A 25,451-nucleotide genomic window follows, 5' to 3' on the forward strand; every position below is an offset into this window, starting at 1 on the left:
GCTAAGTGCCTCTGAAAAAAGGACATAAAGTTCCAGTCACAATCTGCTCTTTTCTTTCCAGAGCAGACCTCAAAAACCAACTCACTGTGTCCAGAGTTGGGTGCATGCTGGTGGTGGAGATTGTCAATGCTTTGCTAACTAAGTTAATAAAAATATAGCAAACTGATTCAAAAGTGTTCTTTTCTGCCCAAAGGCAACTTTTATCTTTTCTGTTAGCTTTTCGCTATCTGCTGTACCCTTTGGTATCACTGATCTACATTCACTCCTTGATTTCCCCCCATTACACACTATCACAGACCTTGTGCCTGCTGTTAGTGGATTCAGTGTCTATTATTCAAGTCTGAATCAAGGCGTGTGTTTATGTGTGCATGAGCATCAATTGTGGAGAAGGGTGGGTCTACTGACCTGTAACAGAGCTGGCTTCCTGAAACATCAGTATCCAAAAAGTGTGAAAACAGGAAATGCCCAATACATGCATATCTACATCCCAGTCTATTACCAGCCCTGCCAACATGCAGGAGACATTCCAGGGCACATTAGGGACAATTTCCTTGTATAACAAATTTATGGACTGCTCTTTCACTTTATATTTTTATAATGTTGTTTGTACCACCTCCAGTTCCGGTTCTCTATTTCAAACGTAATATCCCATTCCTTTCCTCACATAGGTCTTGTGAAATCTTTAGGGCCTGTCACTGATTCCTAGACCCAGCTATAAATGCTGAAAGCCAGACCCCTAGTTATCCCAGCGTAATCCAGGATTTCTTTTTCAAACTGTGTTAATTGTCTGGTAGCAGCCTACTTTATTGCTGGCTTGGATGTAAATTAATGTACTTGAGCCCAGAACAACCAAGTAGAAGAAACTATGTCCTATATTCTTTTCAATGTATCAACAGTGAGCAATCTACTACGCTTGCAGAAATCCCAAAGTCTGTAAAGACCTTTGGAGCATCAAGTGAAGCCTATAAATATATTTGGAGCACAGAAGTAAACTCCCCAGATTTAGCAGGGCGATATGCTACAGGGACACGGGGGGTGCTGTGGATTAAACCACAGAGCCTAGGGCTTGCCGATCAAAAGGTCGGCGGTTTGAATCCCCGCGATGGGGTGAGCTCCCATTGCTCAGTCCCTGCTCCTGCCAACCTAGCAGTTCAAAAGCACACAGTGCAAGTAGATAAATATGTACCGCTCCAAGCGGGAAGGCAAATGCATTTCCGTGCACTGCTCGGGTTTCACTATGGTCTAAACCACAGAGCCTAGGGCTTGCCGGTCAGAAGGTCGGCAGTGTCAGGGGTCCCTTTAGCTTTATGCTATAGAAATTAAAGGTGACAGAGTGAGAATAAGTATTCCAGTCCAAATTTTACAACCTTTGAAAATGGTCAGTATTAAATGTTTTGCTATCCAATCCAAGGACTTGAATCTGTGTTTCCAAAAGGAACACACATATGACCTTCCTTGCTGGCTAAGTCAGTAGAACATGGTTCATGGGTTCAAGCCCCATTGCAAGGGTTGGACTAGAAGGCCCTTGTTGTCCCTTACTACTCTGCAATTCTATGATTCTATATGTGGAGCCCTCCTTAGAAAGATAGACTCCAGTTGAACCCAAAACCTAGAGTCACCCGAAATAAATAGAAAGGACTGTAAACTTTTCCAATATGCAGTTACAGCGGCGAGAATATTAATGGCCCAAAGATGGAAACAGGAGGAACTACTGACCCTGGAAGAATGGAGAATGAAAATGATGGACTATGCAGAACTAGACAAATTAAGATTAGATATCAACGAGACCATAAGTTCATCGAGGACTGGGGAAAATTTGTAGAATATCTGAAAAATATATATGATGAACAAACAACGTTCGTGGGATTTCAAAAAGCTCTGTGAAAGGTTGAAGAGTATTGTAAAAAAGAAAATAAGATTAGGAAGGCATATAAAAATGCAGTATTAAATCTAGGAAATGCGTAACTAAAATTTAATTACGGATGATTGGCAGATAAGCTGAATGAACTCCATAATATATAATTTGTGATAAGCCTTTGATATGGTATTATATGTATATTGTATTGAAAATTAATAAAAACATATATATATATATACCTAGAGTCACCCTTCTCCATGAAAGCGACTATGTGTTTGATTTCATTAGCCATATGGTAGCTTTCCAAACGGTGTTCTTCACATACCCCTCCAGAGGAAGGCATATGTAACAAAGAATGTTGAATTCTGGAGGGGTTGCTACAATATGTAAATATTTATTTTCTTTTGTTAATGTTGCAGTTGCTGTTTGGGCACCCCAATTGCGTCACAAGGTTTTGATGGTTACTAACCTATCTAATGTATAGTGGCTTTGCTTCTTCCACACAGCCACATCCCTACCTATGGTTTTCCAAAAATTTAAATAAGTTATATACAGTATATTATTTAAATGTATGGTAATATGTATCTGTAGGTAACAGACACTGGAGCAGCAAACTGGAATATGCAACATGTAGGAGAGTTAAATTCAGATAATGTATCATGTTTTATTTCAGCCTGAGCATTTGAAAAAGAGCCCTAAAATTGTTAACCAATTTTGCTTTAAAGCAAGTGTAAATTAACAATGCAAAATTAAAAAAGGAGATGATATATAGCACTGTGTCAAATGCAAGCAATAATGTACAAAAATAACCAATGCACAATATAAATACGAGCCCTCTACATCCACTAACTGTTATTATTTTCCTTCTCAAGCCATTATAAACAAAGTGAACTTTTCTATCTTCCCACCCAACTGTTCAGTATTTATGTTCCAATGGTGCCATCACATTATCATATACAGTTAAAACAATTAATTAACAAGGAGCCCTGGCAGCATTAATCAAATTACTAATGTCAGTGCACAATCAGTTGAGAGTACAGCAAAATACCTATTAAACAAAACTATGAGAATGTATTCGGAATTTTTTTTTAGCAGATGGAGAAATGAAAATTACATTGTAAACAGTACAAAAAGCAAAATATGTCACCTGCATAATGACATATTTATGTTTGTGTCTTTCACTGAATAATATGTCGGGGTATGAGCTAAATTTATTTATAAAAATCCTTTAACTCTATTAATCATTTGCAAGAGCATATGGAAAAATGAAAATGCATCCTGTTTAGAATTTTAAATAAAAAACAATCAAAGGTAATCCTTAAAATTAGGCTTCAGATTAGTCTCTTCAAAGGATGCAGTTCAACTGAAACATCTGGTAGTGTTATGTTGAGAGACAGACCTTTTTTAACTTTGGAAATGAGATTAGTAGATCAGTTATTTGTAAGTGTCCAAGTAATTTCTAATTATTTTATCTGGGTCACAGATAATCCGCTTTTACTGGCCTCCCACAATGACATCAGAGGATCACTGCTTAAGTGATTATCCTGTTACCTTCCAGCAGCCACTGGGAAGCTGGATTTTCCATTTGTACACACGGAGAAATGGCAAAATGCTCCAGACAAGTGGTGTGTCCAAATCAAGACCGAGAGTTTGGTAAAAAAACATTCTGTTTGCAAACCACTGGCAAATCAAACAGCAAGAGCATTACCCTAAATTCCAGTCACCTGAAAGAAAAATGTTATCTTGCACAACTCACATTCTGTGATTGCATAATATAGTACATGTTTACCATTCTAAATTATCACTCACTTAATTCAAGTTACTAGAAGGTGTGTCAGTAATTAATGACATGATGGATGCATGTACATATTCATACAAAACAATAATTCAACACAGATAAATGATGGTAACATAGACTGATGAGCTTAGAACAAGAACTGAAAGTTAGCATACTAGGAAATTATTTCACCAGCCGTGAATGCCTAAAATCAGAAGCAAATGTACTCCATTTGAAAGTTTCTCACTGACCCACCTGGATGAGGTTTGCCAGATACAGATCAAGGGATCTAACCAAACCAACAAAACAAGCATGAAAATAAAAGGACGGGAACCATAAGGCAGTCATTGGGTCTTGGGAATGCATCAAAATTCCCATATAGCAACTTATGCACTTTGGTTGATATTAGTTTCCAAAATCTTTTCAGGACATGGATAATAGGAGCATGGATTTGGAGTTTTCCTAAGACATATTCCTATTATGTTTCAATATCATTTTTTTATATGTTAAATCAAGTATTTCCATTTTTTCAACAAAATGCTGAGTCTTCGTGTCACCTTTGACACCTATGTGTAATTCTTTCAGTACCATTCTATTCCAAAATCTCTCTGTGTGAAATCTAAGACAAATAAGTCTATTTCCTGTTGTCCTAATCCAAATCATGGCTTAGTGCAAAGCAAACAAGTCAGCTAGTTGTTCTAAAGCAAACCATGGCTTACTGCAAAGGCTACTCCGGAGGAGATTGCAGTCACTTTTGCTCCTCCCAAACCTTTCTGCTGCTGCACTGTGCTAAGCTGTGACTTTGCTTAGCACATTGTCCAAATGCAAGCTTGTGGTTTATCTCTCTATCCAGCCTTACCACAAGCTGTATACAATTTTGTCCTCTGGTTTACACAGCTCATGCCAAGACTCAAGAGAGCTAAAACCATGAGCCTGTTGTTCAGAAGACACACTAAGCCAGGCACAGGCAAACTCGGCCCTCCAGATGTTTTGGGACTACAACTCCCATCATCCCTAGCTATCAGGACCAGTGGTCAGGGATGATGGGAGGTGTAGTCCCAAAACATCTGGAGGGCCAAGTTTGCCTATGCCTGCACTAAGCCAAGTCACTGGCCGAGCTTAGCAGCAGAAAGACCAGGATGGAGAAAAGTGGTATAGATCTCCTCTCCTGGAACACATGTTGGCTTAGTGTGACATGTGGATCAGGCCATTCCCCATTTGGATCATTGCAATATATATATTACTACTTTTCCCAGCTTTAATTTTTGTTCGAAATGTAACGTTGGTTTAACGCCTGTGTCACAGCAGTTATGACATCTCCTCACAATAAGGTTTTCTTCCACTGATTCTAGACTTTGCTACTCTTTATCTCCCTGTTCTCACCTTAAACTATTCCTTGCAGTCATGCTCCTTTCTAGTTCCATTCCTCGATACTTTCCATCAGTCTTCCCTTTCCCAGGATGTTCTCCCACCCCCTGTTCTCTGCAGTGGCTCCCCATCTGTGGAATGCTCTCCCCAGGGAAGTTCGCCTGGTGCCTTCATTACACACCTTTAGGCACCAGGCAAAAATGTTCCTTTTAAACCAGGCCTTTGGTTAGTCTGATTTACATTCTATGCCCTTACATTCTATGTTTTTTTTTGGGGGGGCAGCTATTGGGTTGTTGTTATTATTTTTATTATATATATTGTGGTTTTATATCTTGATTTTATTCCGTAAACTGCCCTGAAATCGCTGGGTATAAGGTGATATATAAATTCGATAAATAATAATATTTTAAAATTTAGGCCCCAGTTATTTTTTCTTCTACATTTTTTTTTAAGAGCAGCTTTCCCATTTCTTATGCAAACATTAAAAATCACACAATTACCATTTTTATTTTACTTTCACGACTATTTGAGTGAGAACTGATAGGACAATTAAATGAGATGAAGGGAGATCCCGGCTTAAATTTGTTGAGTTCCATTTTAGTGGCAGATGCACACACATCTGTTTACTATTGGATTCTAATGCATTATTGCATATTGTTTTATTTGGTAAAAGTTGTTTTTTTAAAAGTTATTGTGACTTTTTATCTAGGATCTGATTGTTACTATTAATGTTTGATGTTTAATTAGTGTGTGTGTGTGTGTGTGTTGGAAGCTGCCCAGAGTGGCTGGGGCAACCCAGCCAGATAGGGAGGGTATAAATAAAATAAAATATAAAATAAAATAAAATAAAATAATAAAAATGCCAATTTTATATACCAGGCTTGTGTCACTGCAGAAGGGCATAAGCCAATTCTCTTCATACCACTTTCCTGGCTGAAACTGCCCACCGTCCCCACACTATAATTTCCCCCAACTCCCCATTGCTACAATTCTGATCCAAATCATCTCCACTATCCCACTCTGTGGCTCCATTTGCCCTATGGAAAAAAGAAAAAGAAAAACCCAGTTGCAAATCTCTGATGATCTTGTCTGGTTGTGTTTTGAGTGTACCTCAAGTTCTTATATTTGTTGATATTTTGCATTATAGATTGTGCCTGGCAAAGAATTACTTGTTTTTATTTAAGATACAGCTTAGCATACTTTTAAGCACTTAGACAACAACATGCACAGGGGGAAAATGTTATTCTGAAGGAAAGAATAAAATACTTACATTGAATATACCAGTCAACTGAGTATAAAAGAGTCCCGTAATTCCAATCAGCATTATTAAACCCATGAAGGTAGATATTCTTATCAGGGCAAGTTCATGTCTAAATACAAATATATCCTGTAAATAAAGAAAAATAGAAACCATTTTTAGCTGTCTTTTGCATATAAGAAATACAATTAAAGTGAAATTTACTTTTTTTTGTTGCATACTGTTTCACTCAGCATCCAAGTTTCAAAATATATACAGACCAATGAAGGATAACAAAGTTTGGCCTTTTAATGTAAGAGTAAGTCTTTGAATTGGCACCCAATCTCAAATCTGAAACAACAGATCTCATATTCGTTCCACAAAATTTACAGCATATCAAACTATTAGCAAGTTAGAAATGGATGGGCTAAAATAAAAAGGGTTCTGTCCTCTTCAGATTCAAATTGTTCTACTATTTCAATTTTCTCTTTCTTCCTACAAAGCCCTTCTAGAGCCACATTTGCCAGTCAGGTACTACTGGTGTGGAAAGGAAATGGTAGCTTTACAAAGCCCAGTATACACAGCTGTGCAAGCAAAGGTCATGTCAATATGTAGGGCATGATCACCTGAGAGTATTTCTCACTCTTTGCATGAGCTAGGTGTACTAAACTATATGAACTAAACATGCACTTTTGAAAGGGTCCATGCAGACAGACTCATGCTTTTTTAACTTATGGAATAATGGAGAGCTGTGTTTATAAGAATGCAGAGAACAGACTGTCCCTCACATCAAGAGCATAAATCTCGACTAGCTTGTGGACTGGTGATGGAAAACAAATTTTCTAAGAAAACTACTGTGGCCAAAAGCTGCAGTTAAAATCAGGCACCGGAAGAGGCACTTATAGAATCATAGTGTTGTAGAGTTGGAAGGTAAAGGTAAAGGACCCCTGGATTGTTAAGTACAGTCAAAGGTGACTATGGGGCTGCAGCGCTCATCTGGCTTTCAGGCCAAGGGAGCAGGTGTTTGTCCACAGGCAGCTTTCCGAGTCATGTGGCCAGCATGGCAAAATCACTTCAATGGCACACCGCGACAGAAGCCAGAACGCACGGAAATGCCGTTTACCTTCCCACTGCAGCGGTATCTATTTATCTACTTGCACTGGCATGCTTTCGAACTGCTTGGTTCGCAGGAGCTGGGACAGAGCAATGGGAGCTCACCCCGTTGCGGGGATTCAAACCGCCAACTTTCTGATGGGTAAGCCCAAGAGGCTCAGTGGTTTAGACCACAGAGCCACCCCAAGGTCCAACCCCCTGCAATGCAAGAATCTCAGCTAAAGCATCCATGGCAGATGGCCATCCAACCTCTGCTTAGAAACCTCCAAGGAAGGGGAGTCCACCACCTCCTGAGGGAGACCATTCCACTGTTGAACAGCTCTTCTCAAGCTACAGAATGTCAGTTAAGTACAACCTGCTCTACACTTCCAGATTCTATATTCCCAATTCATTCTCACTGAATGACTCACCCCCCTGACACCTACAGAGAATGAGCAAAAATTTGTGCACACCATACAGCTTTGTGTTTAAAGGGAAACTAAGTAGCAAATAGCAGAAGAAAAGTTTTGGATGAACAGTATTCCACAAAGAGAAATTGGAGCAAGCCAAAAGTGGCACATCACTGAGAGCTTAAGGGCAAGATCAGTCATATATACCAGGCCACCTTGACTACTCTTCATCTGCCACAGCAAAGTACAGTGGTACCTCGGTTTACAGATGCTCCAGGTTACAGACGCTTCAGGTTACAGACTCTGCTAACCCAGAAATAGTACCTCGGGTTAAGAACTTTGCTTCAGGATAAGAACAGAAATTGCGTGGCTGTGGTGCGGCGGCAGTGGGAAGCCCCATTAGCTAAAGTGGTGCTTAAAGTTAAGAACAGTTTCAGGTTAAGAACAGACCTCCTGAATGAATTAAGTACTTAACCCGAGGTACCACTGTACAAGTCAATGAGAATACATTTGCCCAGGCTGAATACAGGGAGTGACCGATTTGCACCGGTCCAATTGACGAGTGATCACATGCATGCTTGGCACTGCCGACTCAGAAGTGGCCCCCAAATGGGGCAGGGTTATGCACGTTCCACCCAATGCACACGGGGGTCAGGAATGGAACCCCCACCCAAAATGGTCACTGTCTGTACTGCAAAGCTAAGACCAGAGTCTTAACACCCTGTCACACTGACACACTGTCAGAAGTACTAATGAAGGCACACCTCCTGGCCTTTGACATCTGAGGTGTGTATTTTCAGGACTCAGACTATTCCTGTGACTTTACTGTTTCTGAATTTTAAATTGTTGCAACTAAACCTGGGACCTACTGGTGAAGGTAGGCTGGTAATACTACTGCTGCTGCTGCTGCTGCTACTACTACTACTATTCTGTGAACCGCTCTGAGACCCCCGGGTATAGGGCGCTGTATGAATTCAATAAATAATAAATACCACTACTACTACTATGAGTAAGAATAATGCACTCCTACTGAACCACTTGCTCCTGCCAGAGGAAGACTTTGCAAATTTCAGCAGCGCCCTTTCCAAGGCCAAAATTCTGTACTCCCCTGCCTCTTGCCTTCTGATCAATCTACTACATCATAGTTGTGACATCATAGAACTGGTCCCTCTGCCCTAAATCCACCTCTGCTCCTGCTTTCTTGCAGTACAAGATTCATAAACCCCCAAGCCACACCTTAGCTCCCATGCATTGTCAAAACAGGAGGCACACTCTTCATACCGTTTCGATTTTTAAGCATTGGCTATATCACATTATAAATCGTTGCACTTGCGTTTCTATTAGTACTATATAGCTCCGTGATGATGCCACACACCCCAGTCTGAGTACTTTTAAGCAGACAAGTGGATTATAAATAAATATCATCTAGATTCCTCAGTACATCCTAACCCAAAAGGATTGCAATATGAACCATTAATTTATTATATATTTAACAAGAAGAAACATGCCCTAAATCCTAGATACAATCACAAGGGAGTATAAGCACTCATGTATCTTCCCTAACATATGGCTGTACATATTCCAAGATATGTTTGCTTGTGTGAACATGCAAAAAAGGGTGGTGGTGGAATCACCTACATTCAACCCAAGGAATGATTCAAAAACATGTAACACGTCCTTAAAATATAATACAAGAAGCTGACCATAGTCATGGGCTCTCAACTGTTACCACTTGAAATCCCAGATTGAACACTTCCCTTTGAAGGGTGCTTAAAAACAACAACACTCATGTGCACACCCATGATGTTTTCACATGATCTAGTTGATTGGTCTAAATGGATTTGGAAAAGGAGTAGACCTGGTGTGGACTATGGCTTCCACCAGCCCTGACAAGTAGCATATGGAGATTCATGAAATTTTCTGAAGTTAAGAAGGGGTCCTCGTATTTGTAAAGGTTAGGAAGCACTGGATTAGAGATTTCCTTCCTCAAACCAAATCAACGTATTTTCCTCCCATATAGTCAGGATGACCACACTGCTTGTCTTACCCTACAAACCAGAAGCTGTGGTTTACAACCAGATCTGGCCAGTTTCTCAGCAAGTCAGATTCAAACCAGGGGGCAGGAAGTTGCCTTGTTTGGCTAACCAGTGTTAGCATGGGTCCCTGATCTGCACTAAACTCTCCTGAAGCTCTCCTCCTGGCTGTGTGAGTCCAAGGATTTCAGAGGTTCTTTCCTGCTCATCCATGCAGTGCTGCTGGTGCCAAATCAAAGCCATCTCCCGCTGAACTTATGGATCTACACCAAAAAATATTTGGGAAAGAGTGCAGGCGCAACCTGCTTTTCTGCACAGTTAAAAGTTGCTTCAACTGGCCAGTGTCAGGGCACAACCCAGTGTGGTATAGTGGTTAAGAGCGATAGACTCGTAATCTGGGGAACCGGGTTCGCATCTCTGCTCCTCCACATGCAGCTGCTGGGTGACCTTGGGCTAGTCACACTTCTTTGAAGTCTCTCAGCCCCACTCACCTCACAGAGTGTTTGTTGTGGGGGAGGAAGGGAAAGGAGATTGTTAGCCGCTTCGAGACTCCTTCAGGTAGTCATAAAGTGGGATATCAAATCCAAACTCTTTTTCCTCTTCTTCTACAATGTAGAGGATCCACTGTAGAGGAGGTCTGATGCCACTTGGCATATTATCATTCCAGCAGATTTAACAAGACACAAAATGTACAGAGATGGAGACCCATGCTAGCCGCTCTTGCTGTAAGCTGGTCAAGTACATGATGTTGTTTTCATACTTTCTGGAAAGCACAGTACTCCCTGGGAAAAGTTATACCTGTCAGATACGAAATAAGCTATCCTTTCTGACAGTGGCCAGGACACAAAAACCAACAGTCCCTTAATAGATTTGTGCAGTTCCTTTTTAGCTCTTGTAGTAACACTGCTCCTCCTACTGGAGGAAAAAGTACATTATCTGCAGCCTACTAAACGAATGAGAGAATACATATTATACTTTTAAGGACTTCAGTTTTTAAATACTTAAGTTTTTATCCTGCAAAAAAAATAAATGGTTCCTGTGGATCATGCAAATAACAATCTCTTTCAGATGAAATTAATGGACTATGCAGAATTAGATAAATTAACAGGAAGAATTCGAAACCAGAAATTCACGGAAGACTGGAGTAAATTTACGGACTATTTGAAAAGTATTTGTGAAGACCAGACGACGTTTGTAGGTTTACAAGAAGTTCTGTGAGGAGTATTATTGGAAGTATTGCAGAAATTGATAAAGTAAAGGATAATTTGTTAAGAGACTTAAAGACAATATAAAGTTAAGAAATGTATAAGAAGTGGATGAAACGGTGGATTATCAGAGGTGCTGATGGAAGTCTAAAAAGATTGTATAAGTGATATGTTTTGTGGTACATTTTATAATTTATATGTTAAAATCAATAAAAATTATTATAAAAAAGGAAAATAACAATCTCTTTCATTAAATTAAATCTTATTCAGTAGCTTAAAAAGATAAAAAAGTATAAGGAACTGAAATGCCCTATGGGTATCAGTCAGAGAAGATGGGGTCGATAAAAATAAATGCTTAATCTTAGATTTAATTTAAGTGAGGTTTTACAAATTGCAATACAGTTAAATGCTAGTTTCATTCAGGTTTTTTTTTAAACGAGCAGAAGGCAGATAAGTCATTAACAGTGTGATCCTACAACCTACAGTAAGTATGTGGATCTGTGACAACCTTTGTACCTGTGCATCTTTCTGTCATCATTAGCATTATGGAAAAGCTAAGCATTCACAAGAAGCAGTTGTGCCAGTGCAGTTGCTTTGGATCAAATTCTTAGAAAACGTACAAGACACAAAAAACATCTATTCAATGCAGTGGACATATTCTACTGCAAAACGTTGACCGTACTAAGCTATTGTCTTAAACGGAACTAGTTTTTATAGAACAATTAAATGGATTTTGCTTGCTGTTTGTGTCCCTTAGTGTCAAACAGCAGAATGAGTGATTGGGTGGCACACATTTATGGGGGATATCAAATCCTCAGCTACACAGTCAGAAATGAGCCAAATAGTACACTCATGTCATTTCTGAAGCTGCAGATCTGGCTGAATTCCCATATATTTTTCACTCAGCTACCAATTCTGCAGATTTTTTATTTTATTGCGGCTATCAAATCATCTGAACCAAATCATTTGCAATATGCAAACAACACTGAATGCCAAAGGCGTGATTTTTTTTAATTTTTTTTTTGAAGCAAGAGGCTCTCAAAACATCAAAATCTATAAATTGGGACCTATAATCAGTTTAAGATATCAGTTGAGATATCAACAAGAGTTTTGCCCACATATGCAGACCCTCTGTTTCTCCCTTTATGTGATCAATGATTAAACCAATAAATATCTAATAAACCATAGTTTCACAACACTCTGAACTGCAAAAGTATGGCCACTAGCTTTGGAAACAGTCAGGATCTTAAACCATGGTTTTAAGTTGGTTTAAAATCCTAGTTTGCCCAAAAGCTGATAGCTATGATAATACACCACATTAATCTCCTGAGGTCCTTATCTGTGTTCCCATCTCTAATGACATTTCTCCCTTGATCATTTTCCTCATACATAAAAAATTGTTTTCAAAAGCTGATATATTCCATTCTTTAATATTGCACCTCTCTATCGATTTTGTAGGCAATTCCTACACTGTGCTCCTTATTTGTGAGGTCCTTCATGACAGAGCCCAAGGTCCTGTAAAAATACATGTCTGCAGGGCCAGATTTAGGTCTGATGAGGCCCTAAGCTACTGAAGGTAATGGGGCCCTTTATGTGTCCAGCTGTCCTTTGTCAACAACAAATTGTCGCTGTTTTCTGTGTTGAATATATGCTATATGGTAATTTATGGACCTAATAGGTATCTAAAGCCATTTGCGCATGACAAAATATGTATTTTATCAAAGTAATTGTTGAACTGAAATACAATTAAGAAAAAGTATATTAAAACACTGTTGCTGTATGAAGGTTTTATTTTATTTGTTTTTAATTTTATTTGTTTTTTATCTTATATTTTAGAAATGTACACCCAGGGTTTTCTTTCCTTTAAATTTTTTGGGGGCCCACAAGAGAGTGGGGCCCTAAGCTATAGCTTGTTTAACTTAAACGTAAATCCAGCACTGCATGTCTGACTTCTAGACCACTTTTTATCTGGGGAATATAACAACCCCAAAGACTGTACGTTCCTGGGAGAATATACGTTCATAGTTCTTCATGTATATGACATCCTTCATCAGGGTGGTTCAACATTTGGCTCTTAATACTTGATATGCCTCTGAGCAAGTACATGTCTCCACTATGAACATTACACATGTGAAGGAAGGTGTTAACGCTCAGATTCTGCCAACCCATCCCCCCAAAAAACCAGACTTGCTTACATCTGTGTAAACACCCAAGTTGCCACATCTGGAGAGCTTGATCATTGGTATGCCCTGATGTTATGTTACCTAGGCATTTAAAGGTGCTCAAGTATATCTCCAAGCTGGTATGGAAAAGAACAATGTGTACCATTGGTGTACATGTAACCATTGTATTTCCTGCATAACATGTGATAGTTGGCCCAACACTAATGTTGTGTATTTTATTTGTTGTGCATTTTGTATTTTAACATTGTATTGTGGTTTTGAACAGTTGTAAGGTGCCCTGAGTGGCACCAGAAATGCATATAAATAATCATATATAAATATATATATAAATAAACAAAACTGTTGTGTTTAAATGCAGTTTAGAATTGTCAGGCGTTAGAATCAATGTCAAGGGTCCACAATCCTTTATTTTCTCCCTATAGATTCGCTATAGATACCTTCAAAAGCCTTTGCATTTTGCAGCAACTTGCTGGTTTTGTAAGAGCTATTGTCGGGTGTTTGGCCCCTCCTCATTTTTCTATTTGCTAGATCAACGGAAAGAAATCCATACATTTACATATGTCAAACCAAATTCACATCTCTACCCTAGAATGCAAGAACAGGTAAAACACACACACACCCTTATCATACAGTTAACTATGAATGATAAACTGTGATTATGTTAACATTTATCCACATCTTGCAAGCATAATTTTTTTCTTACCCAATTAACTTTTTTTAGTGGTTCAAAGTAATAACAGTGGCAGAAATCAAGTAGCAGCGTATAAGAACTGAGAAGTTCTGTGTAGAAGCACAGCTGCAAAAACAGCCAGTGATTATCTTCACCAACGCAGTTATTAATCCTGCAGAAAACAAGTGTAAACACACACAATGGAGAATTAGTCGCTTTCTAAATTTTAACAATGAAATAAGCCTTTCAAGCCAAACCAATGACCTACCAGTTGGGGACAGGGCAGAAGGGAAAATGTTCACCACTTATCTCTTTGTACTTTCATTCCTCATCTATCTCTGTCCACAGTCTTCAGCTGTACGGTTCTATTAGTCACCTTGGCTTTTTACACACCAAGGCAATGTGGCTTTTGGTAAACAGGGGAATTTGAGGGAGACACATTCTTCCACTCTTTATCTAACATTCTTAGTAAAAAAATAGGGGGTGAAGATTCTGTACTAAATTTTGCTTTGCCTTTATAACTAGAATCACCACATAGGACAGGTTGAGTGAATGAATGAATCTTTATTTGAGACAGCCATTGGCCATAGCAATAAAACAACAATACGATATACAAAGAATAGAAATAAAAAGTCAATTATATAAAATACATTTTAGGGTTTTGAATCAATAGTCCAATAGTGGATCTTGTTCTGATTGCCCCAGCTAAAAACTTTGCAACCTTTGCTGTCACCTTCTCATCCTGATCTGCCAAGAGAAAGGACACTGTGGCAGTGGTTGGGCGACCCGGAATGTACAATAAAAGAGGGGTGATAATCTCATTCCTCAAGTCTTTATAAAGAGTGCAAGCCAGAAGGGCATGCACCACCGATTTGGTACTGCCATCTCCACAGGGACATAAGCGTTTTTCGTGTGGAATCTGTTGGAATTGTCCCTCAAGTACAGCCGAGGGCAATACATTCAATCTTCCGAGAGTAAAGGCGCATCTATATTTTAGAATTGCTAGGTTATGCAGATAGGGTGCCAGAGAGTCGAAATGAGAAGGTGGAAAATAGCCATACCACGGGCTTAGATGGGTTTAGATGATCATATATTGACTCAATAAGATATGAACAAGCCTTTTGCCTGCTCTTGCAATCTCTTCTCTCCTCCTTTTCATAGCATGCAGTGATTAAACATGGAAGTCTCCAATTAACCACAGTTACCCTACCGGTGAACGATGATTAACAGAATCAGAACAACCTGCCATCTTAACTCAACCTCAAGCCATGTTTCAAAATCCTGGCTCGTAAGCATAGTTTTCCTGTTTAGATTATAGCTCGGTCAGTAGAGCATCTCAGGGTGGTGGGTTCATGCCCCACGATGGGCGGAAAGATTCCTGCATTGCAGGGGGTTGGACTAGATGATGCTTGTGGTCCTTTCCAACTCTACAATTCTTTTTTTTAACAATATTTTTATTGTTTTTTACACATATCTTCCAGTATCACATCTCATGAACATCAAATCAAATCTCTGGCTATCACAGCCTAAGACTTCCTTCAACCCTGTCTAATGGTTTTCTAAAATCATTTCTAATTCTGCATTTTGTTACTATAATTATTGCTATAGATCCAAATCCTAAATAAACACATACTTAATGCCTTTGGCAGTAATTTATATAATTCTCCTTACAAAACGTCTTGTAACCCTACAAGCGATTCCATACAATTCTATGACTCTATGAAATGGGAAGCCATGGTTAACTGGAAACATCTGGGTTTCGTTGCTGGTTTATCATAAAGGGAGAAGAGAAAAGGTTGAGTGCATGAGCAAATGCTTATATGGATCTTGGCATGGTATTTTGAAACAAAATTATATTCTAGTATTAATGATCCATTTCCAAAGCTTAATTTTGAAAACCAACATTTACACCTTGAATCCTAAAGTCACTTTGGGGGGGGGCTGATGTTTATGGTGATATCATCACTGTGAAATATGCAGCTATTGGGAAACAATGACAAACAATGATTACATTAGCAGTCAGTGTGCCTACTTAGGATGTGGCGAGGCAATCAACTTACCACGGGCAATGATGATCCATTTTCCTAACACAGTGCCCACATCGACTGCAGTGGTGGGAACGCTTTGGTCTCATCATATTACATTTATTACATAATTCCCAAAAGTCTCTTTCTAAAGAAAGAAAATGCAGAGTCGGTTATTACAAACTCTCCCCTTCCCCAGAATTGCCATTATGTTTTTGCTTCTTTAAGACCCATAAAGTCTTAGTGTAGTTGATGATTTTACAGGAAAAGAAAGGAACGTATAAAAATGTCCCTCGTTTGCATCCCGATAAGCCAAAACGTACCAGGTGTTTTAGAAGACCACTGTGATGGCTACAAAAGAGGAAAAGTACAACCCCCCCCCCTTAATTTAATCAAAGCATATACAAGCTTTCAGTTTCACAGAACTCTTCATCATGCAAAATGGAATGCCCACAGAATTTTAGGTAATGCAGTCTATAGAATTTACAAACATCAGAAGATGTCTTATACGGAGTCAAACCAATGGCCCATCAAGCAATCTGTTGTGTCCAGTGCAATATGCTGTGGTGGGTGCTTGTTTGAGAGGTGCCTATGACAGTTTCTCTGGTTTGTGAAAAGGATAGTGACACCTGCCATGATCAAACTACCTGCCTTCATTAAACTAATGCAGTGACTACAATGAAAATAGCCTCTAAACGGTGTTCTTAGTGTACATTAGGTCACTAGAACAGAATTGCAAACTGTAAGTCCCATTTATTTAAAATTAACTAAGGTGCACCTAACACTCTCTGAATAGCACCTACATGTACAGCTATTTTTAAATTAATTTGGCTTCTGATAATGCATTTAGTTTTGGAAAGGTGCATTTGTGGTAAAAGGGATTTGCATCCAAAGGCTTCCCTCTCTGGAAGGATACAACTCATAAGCTTGATTATTTGCTTTAAGTGAAGAGGAGACATAATTAGATTTTCATATTTGAGGATGACAAAAGGAAAGGTGACCCCTGAAATGGAAATGGAATTAGCCAAGGTGACATTTGCATGGTCGTATGCTTCTCACTAATACACGTCATATATAGAATTATTTTATAGGGTTTTTCAACCATTTCTTATTGAATTTGCTTATATGGAAACATTTATATATTTATTTATGTAGGCTCAATTTTAAGTCGGAGAGCTGCCATGTTTCTCATCTTGTTGAAAAATGACATCATTTGCACATTGGCAGTATAGAAACCCAATATTCAAGATCATTAAACTAGTAATAATGCCAGATGGGAAACTGATTTTCAATCTGTTCCCATAAAGCCAATGTCACAAAGGTGTTACTCTTTAATAAGAGAGTTACCATTAACAGAAGGCAAGTTTTCCAATGTGATTTAAAACAGGCAAGAAATGAATCTGACCATACCAGTTTGTGCAATAATACAGAAACAAAGATAAAATTATCTCTGAAATGGTACAAAACAGTCTAAATTAACAGATACAAAATAACAAAATAATCAAAGCTCCTTTAGTTTTATTTTGCAACAAAGTTTGTGGAGTCGGTCAGGTTTTGTTGGAGGGGATTGTTGCTCTTGCTGTTTGTTTGTTCAGTTTGGTTGTGTATTTTCAATGTCTTGTATACCATTTAGGACCACTTTTGTTAGGTTGTTGTTATGCTTTTTTTCCTCAAGTTGTAAGCTGCCTTGAGCATGGTTCGAACTGTGGAAAGGTGGCATACAAGTAAAATGATGTATGTACCGGTATGTATGTATGTATGTATGTATGTACCTAAAGCTTTTAATTCAACAAAATCCAAAGGAATGTGCATTTCAGAAAGCAAAAGTCATGAAGTACATTATGTTTTATCAGAAAGCAAATCTGATAGATTTAAATATGTTGGTGCAAAGTTTCTTGGAACAATTTCTAGTGGTACTGATGCAAGACCAGTGACTTCAAAAACATTTCTTTGCTTCTGCTAAACCCCTAAGAGAAATACATAGTAGCTTACTGACTAATACACTTTGCTCCTGTCTACAGCAAGTCTAGCAATTATATAACCCCTTTTTAGCTCCAAGTAGTTTAAGCAGCATATAAGATACAAAAACTATGACCAATGTTTCATTTAAAAACTAGCAGGGCACAAAGTATTTTATATTGTCGCAGCTAAATAAATGTCACCATCACACCTGGTAGAGACAGAAAGGAGCAATAGAACTTGATGCCATTAGCGTAATGATAGCGCTGTGACCAAAATCCCTTGACACACCACATCAAGTGGTTTCATGTTGATATTAAAGAGCAGGGGAGATAATACAGACTCAAACCACCATGGATGTAAGTTCTACTCAAAGTAGACCCATTGAAAATAACATGGCTAACTTAGGGCCATTAATTTCAACAGGTTTGCTATGAGTATAACTTGGTTGCATGCAACCTCACAAGCTCACACCCGCTGGGTAACATTTAATTCTCCTTTCACCGCGTTCTGGAACCTCGCTGTAAGATAAAGCAGAACCACACCAATGCACTGTCGGATCTCAGTCCATGATGGCAGCTCGAAAACTGGATGGATATTGTGGTGAACACATTGGAAGCTGCTGAGAAATCTAAGAGAGTCAATCAAAGCACATGTCTTGCGAAGGGTAACCAAGGCAATATCTGCCCCAAACCCTGGCAAAAACTCAGACTGAAATCACAGAATCATAGAATTGGAAGGGATCCCAAGGGTCATCTAGTCCAGCCCCCTGCAAGGCAGGAATCTCAGCTAAAGCATCCATGACAGATGGCCATCAAACTTCTGCTTGAAAACCTCCAAGGAAGGAGAGCACACAACCTCCTGAGGGAGACCATTCTGACAGCTCCTACTGTCAGAAAGTTTTTTTCTGATGCTTAGGCAGAACCTCCTTTAGTTGGAATACATTCAAAACTGCACCTTTTTTAATAACAACAACAACAACATCAGCAACATAAAGGAAGGCGAACCAAAACTGTACCTGTAACTGGTATCTTTGGGCTTTCAGGTAGTCTTCCTGGATCAGCTACTGAGGCTCTCAGTAATGAGACAACACAGAAAAATGCAACTAGGTAGTAACCTGTAAAATATAACGGCAGTCTTCTTAGTGGAAATTTTAACGGGCTTTTCTCAAATTACTGAAGAAAATGAATTGCATGCATGTCTCTGAAGCTTCAAATGCAGACTGCTCCACTTTTTGGAAGCAAAAGAAAATATAGGGAGAATACAGACTATGTCTTGCTGCAGCACACAGCAAAGATAATAACCTACAGGTGGACTGACCTGCTGCACAAACGGCAGAAGCGGCAAGGATTTGTGGCACTTCTGGTTATGAATAAGTAGACTGATGGGCATGGCAGATGGCAGAGAGTCTAGTCTATGCTACCAACTTCCTCTCCTATATCCCCATATTGCTCCCCAGCTCAGTAGACTAAGGGTATAACCACTCCAAGATATTAAAGGGCTGCAGAGGTACTGCAGCCCATAATAAGAGTGGTACTAACACAGCCGCTAGACTTTTACTTGTTAAATATTTGTTAAAATATGATCTTACAGATACAAGTGGCATTGATGGGAAATGGCAAATCGATTACTCAGAGAGTCAGTCAATATTTCCTGTACCTATCATGCTAGGATCAGTAATCTCAAAACACCCCAGTCAAGCCTAATCTTGTTTGTGAAATCATACATCCCTGGTACCACTTGGTACATCTTTAGAGGGTTAAAAGTTACTTCTTTGGGGAGGAAAGCAGAAGGGATAAACACTACCCATGTGTGGATGGAGCACAGCAGGAGACACACACTCAAAAAACACTGTTGCTGTGAAGAGGAAAGGGGAAATGTGCAAAAGAGTACAATGTAGAAGTTTTGGGTGAACTATTGATATTCTTGAAAGCACTCCCAAACTTGTTTGCAGGCAGAATTACCAGGAGAGCGCTCTCAATCACCCCTTTCCTTTAGTTAGGGTTGCCATGCATCCAGAAATTCCTGGAATACTGTAGTCAGGCAGATATTGGCAAAATGTCTAGCAAAATAATGTGGACGTATGAAAAAAGCTCAACAACTTTTATGTCCGGATTTATTGCAACTTTAGCATCTGATCTTTACTTTTAAAGCTATTCATCTCTCCATCCAGATTATTCTTTCTCTCTTATCTCTTTGCTCCATCTGTTCTGCACAAGCTCACCTACTGCCAGCTCCCTTCTCTCTCTCTTCTCCCGTTTGTATCTCCATACAATCTGTTAAACCGGTTTCTATGCCTCCTGTCTTGAGAATATAGTCAGTGCACAAAGTTGATGCAGAACATATTGGGAAAAAGCTATGGAAGTATCAAATTAGCCTACCTGAACACAGTTACAATAACTGTGGATTTGTTTATGAAAGTCAATGAAAATATTGCTATGATCACCATCTCCCCCCTCTGCAGTTATTGGGAACTTTTTTTATTCCTTAATATATGATATTAAAAGAAATTGACTCTTTCCTTCAGAAGCCTCAAAAAAAGCTGCATATGATAGAGTTAACTGCTGTAATATGTCCATTTGATTGGCTTTTAACTAATTACCCAATTAGTCAAACAGATAATAATTAAAAGTTTTTAACTGACTGCAGTGGCACACTCAGTCCGAGTGAAATAAAAGAACTAGCGAGAAATGTGACTTACACAGTAGTGTAACCAGTGATATATGCTCCTCTTCATAGTGTGGAAAGAGGATAATTTTTGGAATGAAGAGCGTGTTGAAAAGCCAAACAAAGATAATCAGGCCCATACAGAACCAGCCCTGAGGATCAACAACAAAGTGAATCTGTAGTCCCATTGTACATAATCTGAAGGCAGCTTGCTCCACGCAGAAAGGGGGGGGGGACACTAAGCCTAAGGAGGGGAAAAAAACATTAATTAGTTTAACAATTTTATGAAAGTTCCCAAGCTGTGTCAGTAACACACAAATGAATGGCACCACGCATGAAGGAAGCAACCTTCAGCTGTAGGTGAAAAAGAAGTTAAGCCAGGGAAGCTGCCCTTTCATGAAAGAGATGCCACTCCAAGGTTCACACTAGGAAATCAAATAGGATTCCACACATCACTGAATGACCTTTAGCCAGACAGGCTGCCAGTCCTCCATTTCTTGTTGCCCACTAAGTTTGAAATCCTATACACACTTTCTTGGGTAACCAAGTCACATGAAACACAAAAATAATTACTTTTGGACAAACATTGCTTATCATTATTTTTACTTATTTATTTTTAGAAGAAGAAGAAGAAGAAGAGTTTGGATTTGATATCCCGCCTTTCACTCCCTTTAAGGAGTCTCAAAGCGGCTAACATTCTCCTTTCCCTTCCTCCCCCACAACAAACACTCTGTGAGGTGAGTGGGGCTGAGAGACTTCAGAGAAGTGTGACTAGCCCAAGGTCACCCAGCAGCTGCATGTGGAGGAGCGGAGACGCAAACCCGGTTCCCCAGATTACGAGACTACCGCTCTTAACCACTACACCACACTGGCTCTCTTTTAGGGGCTTTACATTCAGCACATAGTTCCTAGAGTGGTTTACAAAACAGATGACAGTAAAACACACTAAGAAAAGCATCATCATTAAAATAAACAATAAAACAGTATCATTTTTTTTTTTAAAAAAAGAGGGCAACAGCTGAAAGCTTCAAAAGTTGGGGAAAAATTATAATAATAAGGTTTTTTGCTTGGTGCTGATAAGGGAGGAACATAGGTGCTAGGCAATTCTACCTGGGAAGGGTAGCTATATTACGTACCTACAAAAGCTGTGCCTTATCAGGATTAAGCTTCAGTTTGTTGGCTCTCATGAAGCCCATTACTGATTCCAGTCATTGACTCAGCACTTCTGCAACTTCACCTGAAATCAGACTTAAAAAAAGATAGGTGATTTATTATCCTGTTTCTACTGCCAACTAGTGATGGGGGCTTTGTGACATAAAGTATTCTCTACAAATATTTCCCTAATAAAAATAACAGAGAAACATTCCTATAGAGCAAATCTTTTTTTTTTTTTTTAAAGGTGAAAGTTGCACAGCCACCATCTACTTGATCACTTTGCCTAAGATAAGAACAAGATATTTGCAACTGGCCAGGGCTTGTTATAGCTTTTTTTTGGGGGGGGGGGTCTGGTATAGGTTTCCTTAGGAATTGTATCACAAACAGCTTTTCCAAGCTGGCCAGAATTACCCCCTCTTGCAAAGAGGCATTAACCACATCCACATCCTGGTATCAGCCGTGCCAGGAAAGGGTCTGCAAGAAATGTTATTGCTGCACCTCTCTAAGCAAACTCATCCACATCCTCTGGTCAGAGAACCATAGAACTGTAGAGTTGGAAAGAACCACAAGGGTGAACCAGTCCAGTGTAGGAATCTTTTTTTTGCTCAACTTGGGGCTCAAACCCATGACACTAAGATTAAGAGTCTTATGCTCTACTAAACCAGACTAACAGGTGTTCTCAACATCTCCCTTGAATGAGCTATAGAAACAGAGGCATTCAAGTCAAGGCAAACATTAACGTTCCTGGACTAGGTTTTCAACAGAAGTACTTGCTCTGCCAAACAGAGAACTTGGCAAGGAAACTAAAAAAAATCCCTCGGATTCCATCAGCCAAATACTCATAGATCCATCATCCCTGTGGAGACTACCGCCAGTGTAAACTTCATTGGGAAATGATCTGATCGTGACGTAGAATCAAACTCCCACAGGTTCAGATCAACTTGTTTATGAACAGGCTGTACTTGAGCAAAAACTTTAAACAAATCAGATATTTATCTAAGGGGCGGCTTTACTCTACTCTTAATTTCACACTTTGCCTACAAACCATAAGTATAGACCAACCAAATGTGTTTCAAATCTCTCTCAAGCAACCCCAAACTTCTCCTATATAAATTCTGCACCTGCATCCAATTAAGAATTCAGGTAGTCATATTTAAAGTCCTACACCAGATGGGCAGGGTAATACATTATTATTACTATCATTACTACTACTACAAGTCAAACCGCATTTCTTCTGCTACACCTACACACTGCCACTGAACTCCACCTAAATTCCTCTCTTCCTTGAATATCACAGATTGCATGAACAGCCTTTCTTAATCTTCTACATCGCATCGCAACTAGCTTTAAATAGCCGTTGCAACTCCTTTTATTCTGTGAGCGCCATCAAGCACAGAGCAGGTTGCCCGACACATTTTCCTGTACTGTGCCGTAAGTGCTGAGAATTTCATCAACATGTGCAACGATAGGTGCTGTTTTAGCATATTGTGTTATTGCTCAGATTAACAGATTTTGCATCCCTTATGATATCTGCCATATCAGAAAATTGGCACAGGTGTTTTCTTTTTCGCCATAGTTAAAAAAGTTTTCTTTACAAAGGTGCTCCACATGTTAAGTGAAGTTGCTTACATTTCGGTAAGATGGCAATGATGTTGCTAGGGGGGTTGTGGGAAAGACCAGCATCACTGCTTCATCGGTTCTCGTTTTTACTACCATAGAATCATAGAACTGTAGAGTTGGGAGGGACCCTGAGAGTCATCTAGTTCAATCCCCCATAATGCAGGAATCCTGCCCACAGCTGCGCTTGGGTGCATTATTGCAGTTTTGCTATTAACCATTGGAAGGAACAGCATAACAGCTAGGCATACCAGGGATGGGAAATCTGCGGCTGTCCAAATACTGCTGGACTCCAACTCCCATCGACCCTCAACCAGCATGGCCAATGGCCAAGGATGATGGGAGTTGTAGTACAACAGCATCTGGACACCCACAGGTTTTCCACCCCAAGGTACACTCAGGTAGGCCCCTGTATGGCTGTGATGATCCTAAACAGGAAAGTAAATACCACTGAATTCAAAGTAAGCATGGCTGGGAACACGCTGCAAGTTGTCTATTAGCAGAACTCTGCCAATTAGCCTCCTAGTGACAGCAAAAGTGATTAAGCTGACAAATAATTATCGTAATAAAAGGAGCATGAGTTGTGAAATCAAGCGCCACAGAATCAAGAAAAATCCAAGCATTACAGAGGGAAGACTACTATACTGCTATCAAACTTTGCATAGCTGTCAAAGTGCTATACAGGAGGGATACTTGGTTATCTGTAGTTTCTGGCAACAGTTGAATACATTTTTGTTTCAACAAGCTTCTCCAGCTGCCTTAGGTGTTAATTTTGTAGTGTTTTTAAACCTGTCTTTAGTTATTTGCTTTTAGCATTGTGGTTTTTTTAAAAAAAACAACTGTTTTTGAAATTATTCTTAGCCATTTTTGTGGTACATCTGTAAAATGCCTTTGAGGCAATTAACATTAATTTTAAAACAAATGAATTCAACAAGTTTATGTGCAATCAAACCAAGGGAACTTCAGGGTGCTGGTAACTTTTTCTTTGGTGTATGCATGTTTCCAAAGTGACCCTGCTGTAAACCAGCCCTTTTAGCACAAGTACCCATTTGTAGATAATTTAATTAAACAAATAATCTATTTTTAAAAAGCTAATCCCAGTGTGCCACACAAACGTTTAGCAGGCATTTCACACCTTCAATTGTACTATCTATATCAAATATTGCTAATCTCAGCCAACTCCAAAGCTAAAGAGCATGCTTTCACACAGCCAATAAAAATTATTCCCATCAGACCTACTACATCAGTTGGTACATGCTTACACACGGCGCACACCTGTGGTTAAGGTAGAAATAACTATTAAAACTAGGTATATTTCTAATAATTTTCTGCCAGGTAATATAACAATCACTTAACATTTATATTGGCATCCAAGCACTTCACAGCCACAAACCAGTAATTCATAGCCATTGGTTCAATGGGTAGCTTGAACTTTATGATCTAATTATGGGCAAAAAAATATGAGCTGAAACAGGTCTGCGGTGACTTCATGGAGATCATTAACCCACTGCTAAGAGCGGGAAATGGCTCCCTGACTCAAACTGAGGATATTTTCTTACTGTTATCTGAAGGAAAGGAGTTTAGTAAACCAGATGTGGCACAGGTTCATCTCCAAATGGAAGAAGAAGAAGAGGAGGAATCAAGTTTCTGACCACCATCAACCCTGAAAAGGGTTTGTTCCAGTGTAACCAATTGGTATTTGGAGCGGCACCTTCACTAACAATTTGGTAGGCATTGATACTATGACCAGTTACAGATACAATCTGGATGACATCACCTAGTGATGAGGATCATATGAAGAATCTGGAACATGTTCTCAAGAGGCTGAAGGAACGTGGATTATGAATCAACTGTGATAAATGTGAGCTCTTCAAGGAATGAGTTACATACAAGGGACAGACCGCAGGCACCAAATGACTACACAATTCACCTGAAGAAGTAGAACTTGGAGGCACTTCCGTTTCAGCAAGCTTTCCTAGGCATGTAATTTTAGCATGCAATTTTCAACCTGTGATTTTGGTAAAGATCTTTATTTTTAAAATAATTTAACTTATACAACACACTATATATAACCTGTGTTTTCTTTTTCAGTATCTTAAATTAATATTTCAAATTAAGTCACTTAGAGTTATAGAGTTGTAGAATTTGAAGGGATTCCAAGGATCATCGAATCCAATACAGGAATCCTGCCCACAA

General features: G+C 39.2%; 1 protein-coding gene across 3 annotated transcripts in view; it reads right to left on the reverse strand.

Annotated features, from left to right (window-relative positions):
* ZDHHC21 (zDHHC palmitoyltransferase 21) overlaps positions 1-25,451 on the reverse strand; it is a 39,915-nt gene that overhangs the window by 12,318 nt on the left and 2,146 nt on the right. Inside the window, exons 2-7 of one of the 3 annotated variants that reach the window (XM_080987935.1) lie at positions 21,620-21,731; positions 20,518-20,727; positions 18,835-18,933; positions 15,894-16,005; positions 13,867-14,005; positions 6,274-6,390 (exon numbers count right to left, since the gene is read on the reverse strand). In XM_080987935.1, the coding sequence (XP_080844061.1) occupies positions 6,274-6,390; positions 13,867-14,005; positions 15,894-16,005; positions 18,835-18,933; positions 20,518-20,671 (621 nt within the window). In that variant the 5' untranslated portion in view covers positions 20,672-20,727; positions 21,620-21,731. Of the gene's footprint in view, positions 1-6,273; positions 6,391-13,866; positions 14,006-15,893; positions 16,006-18,834; positions 18,934-20,517; positions 20,728-21,615; positions 21,732-25,451 lie in introns of all 3 variants that reach the window. The other 2 variants (XM_080987934.1, XM_080987933.1) reach the window with 2 other exon arrangements.

The sequence above is a fragment of the Podarcis pityusensis genome (assembly GCF_964106645.2).
Source record: "Podarcis pityusensis genome assembly, chromosome: 17".
NCBI lineage: Eukaryota > Metazoa > Chordata > Lepidosauria > Squamata > Lacertidae > Podarcis > Podarcis pityusensis.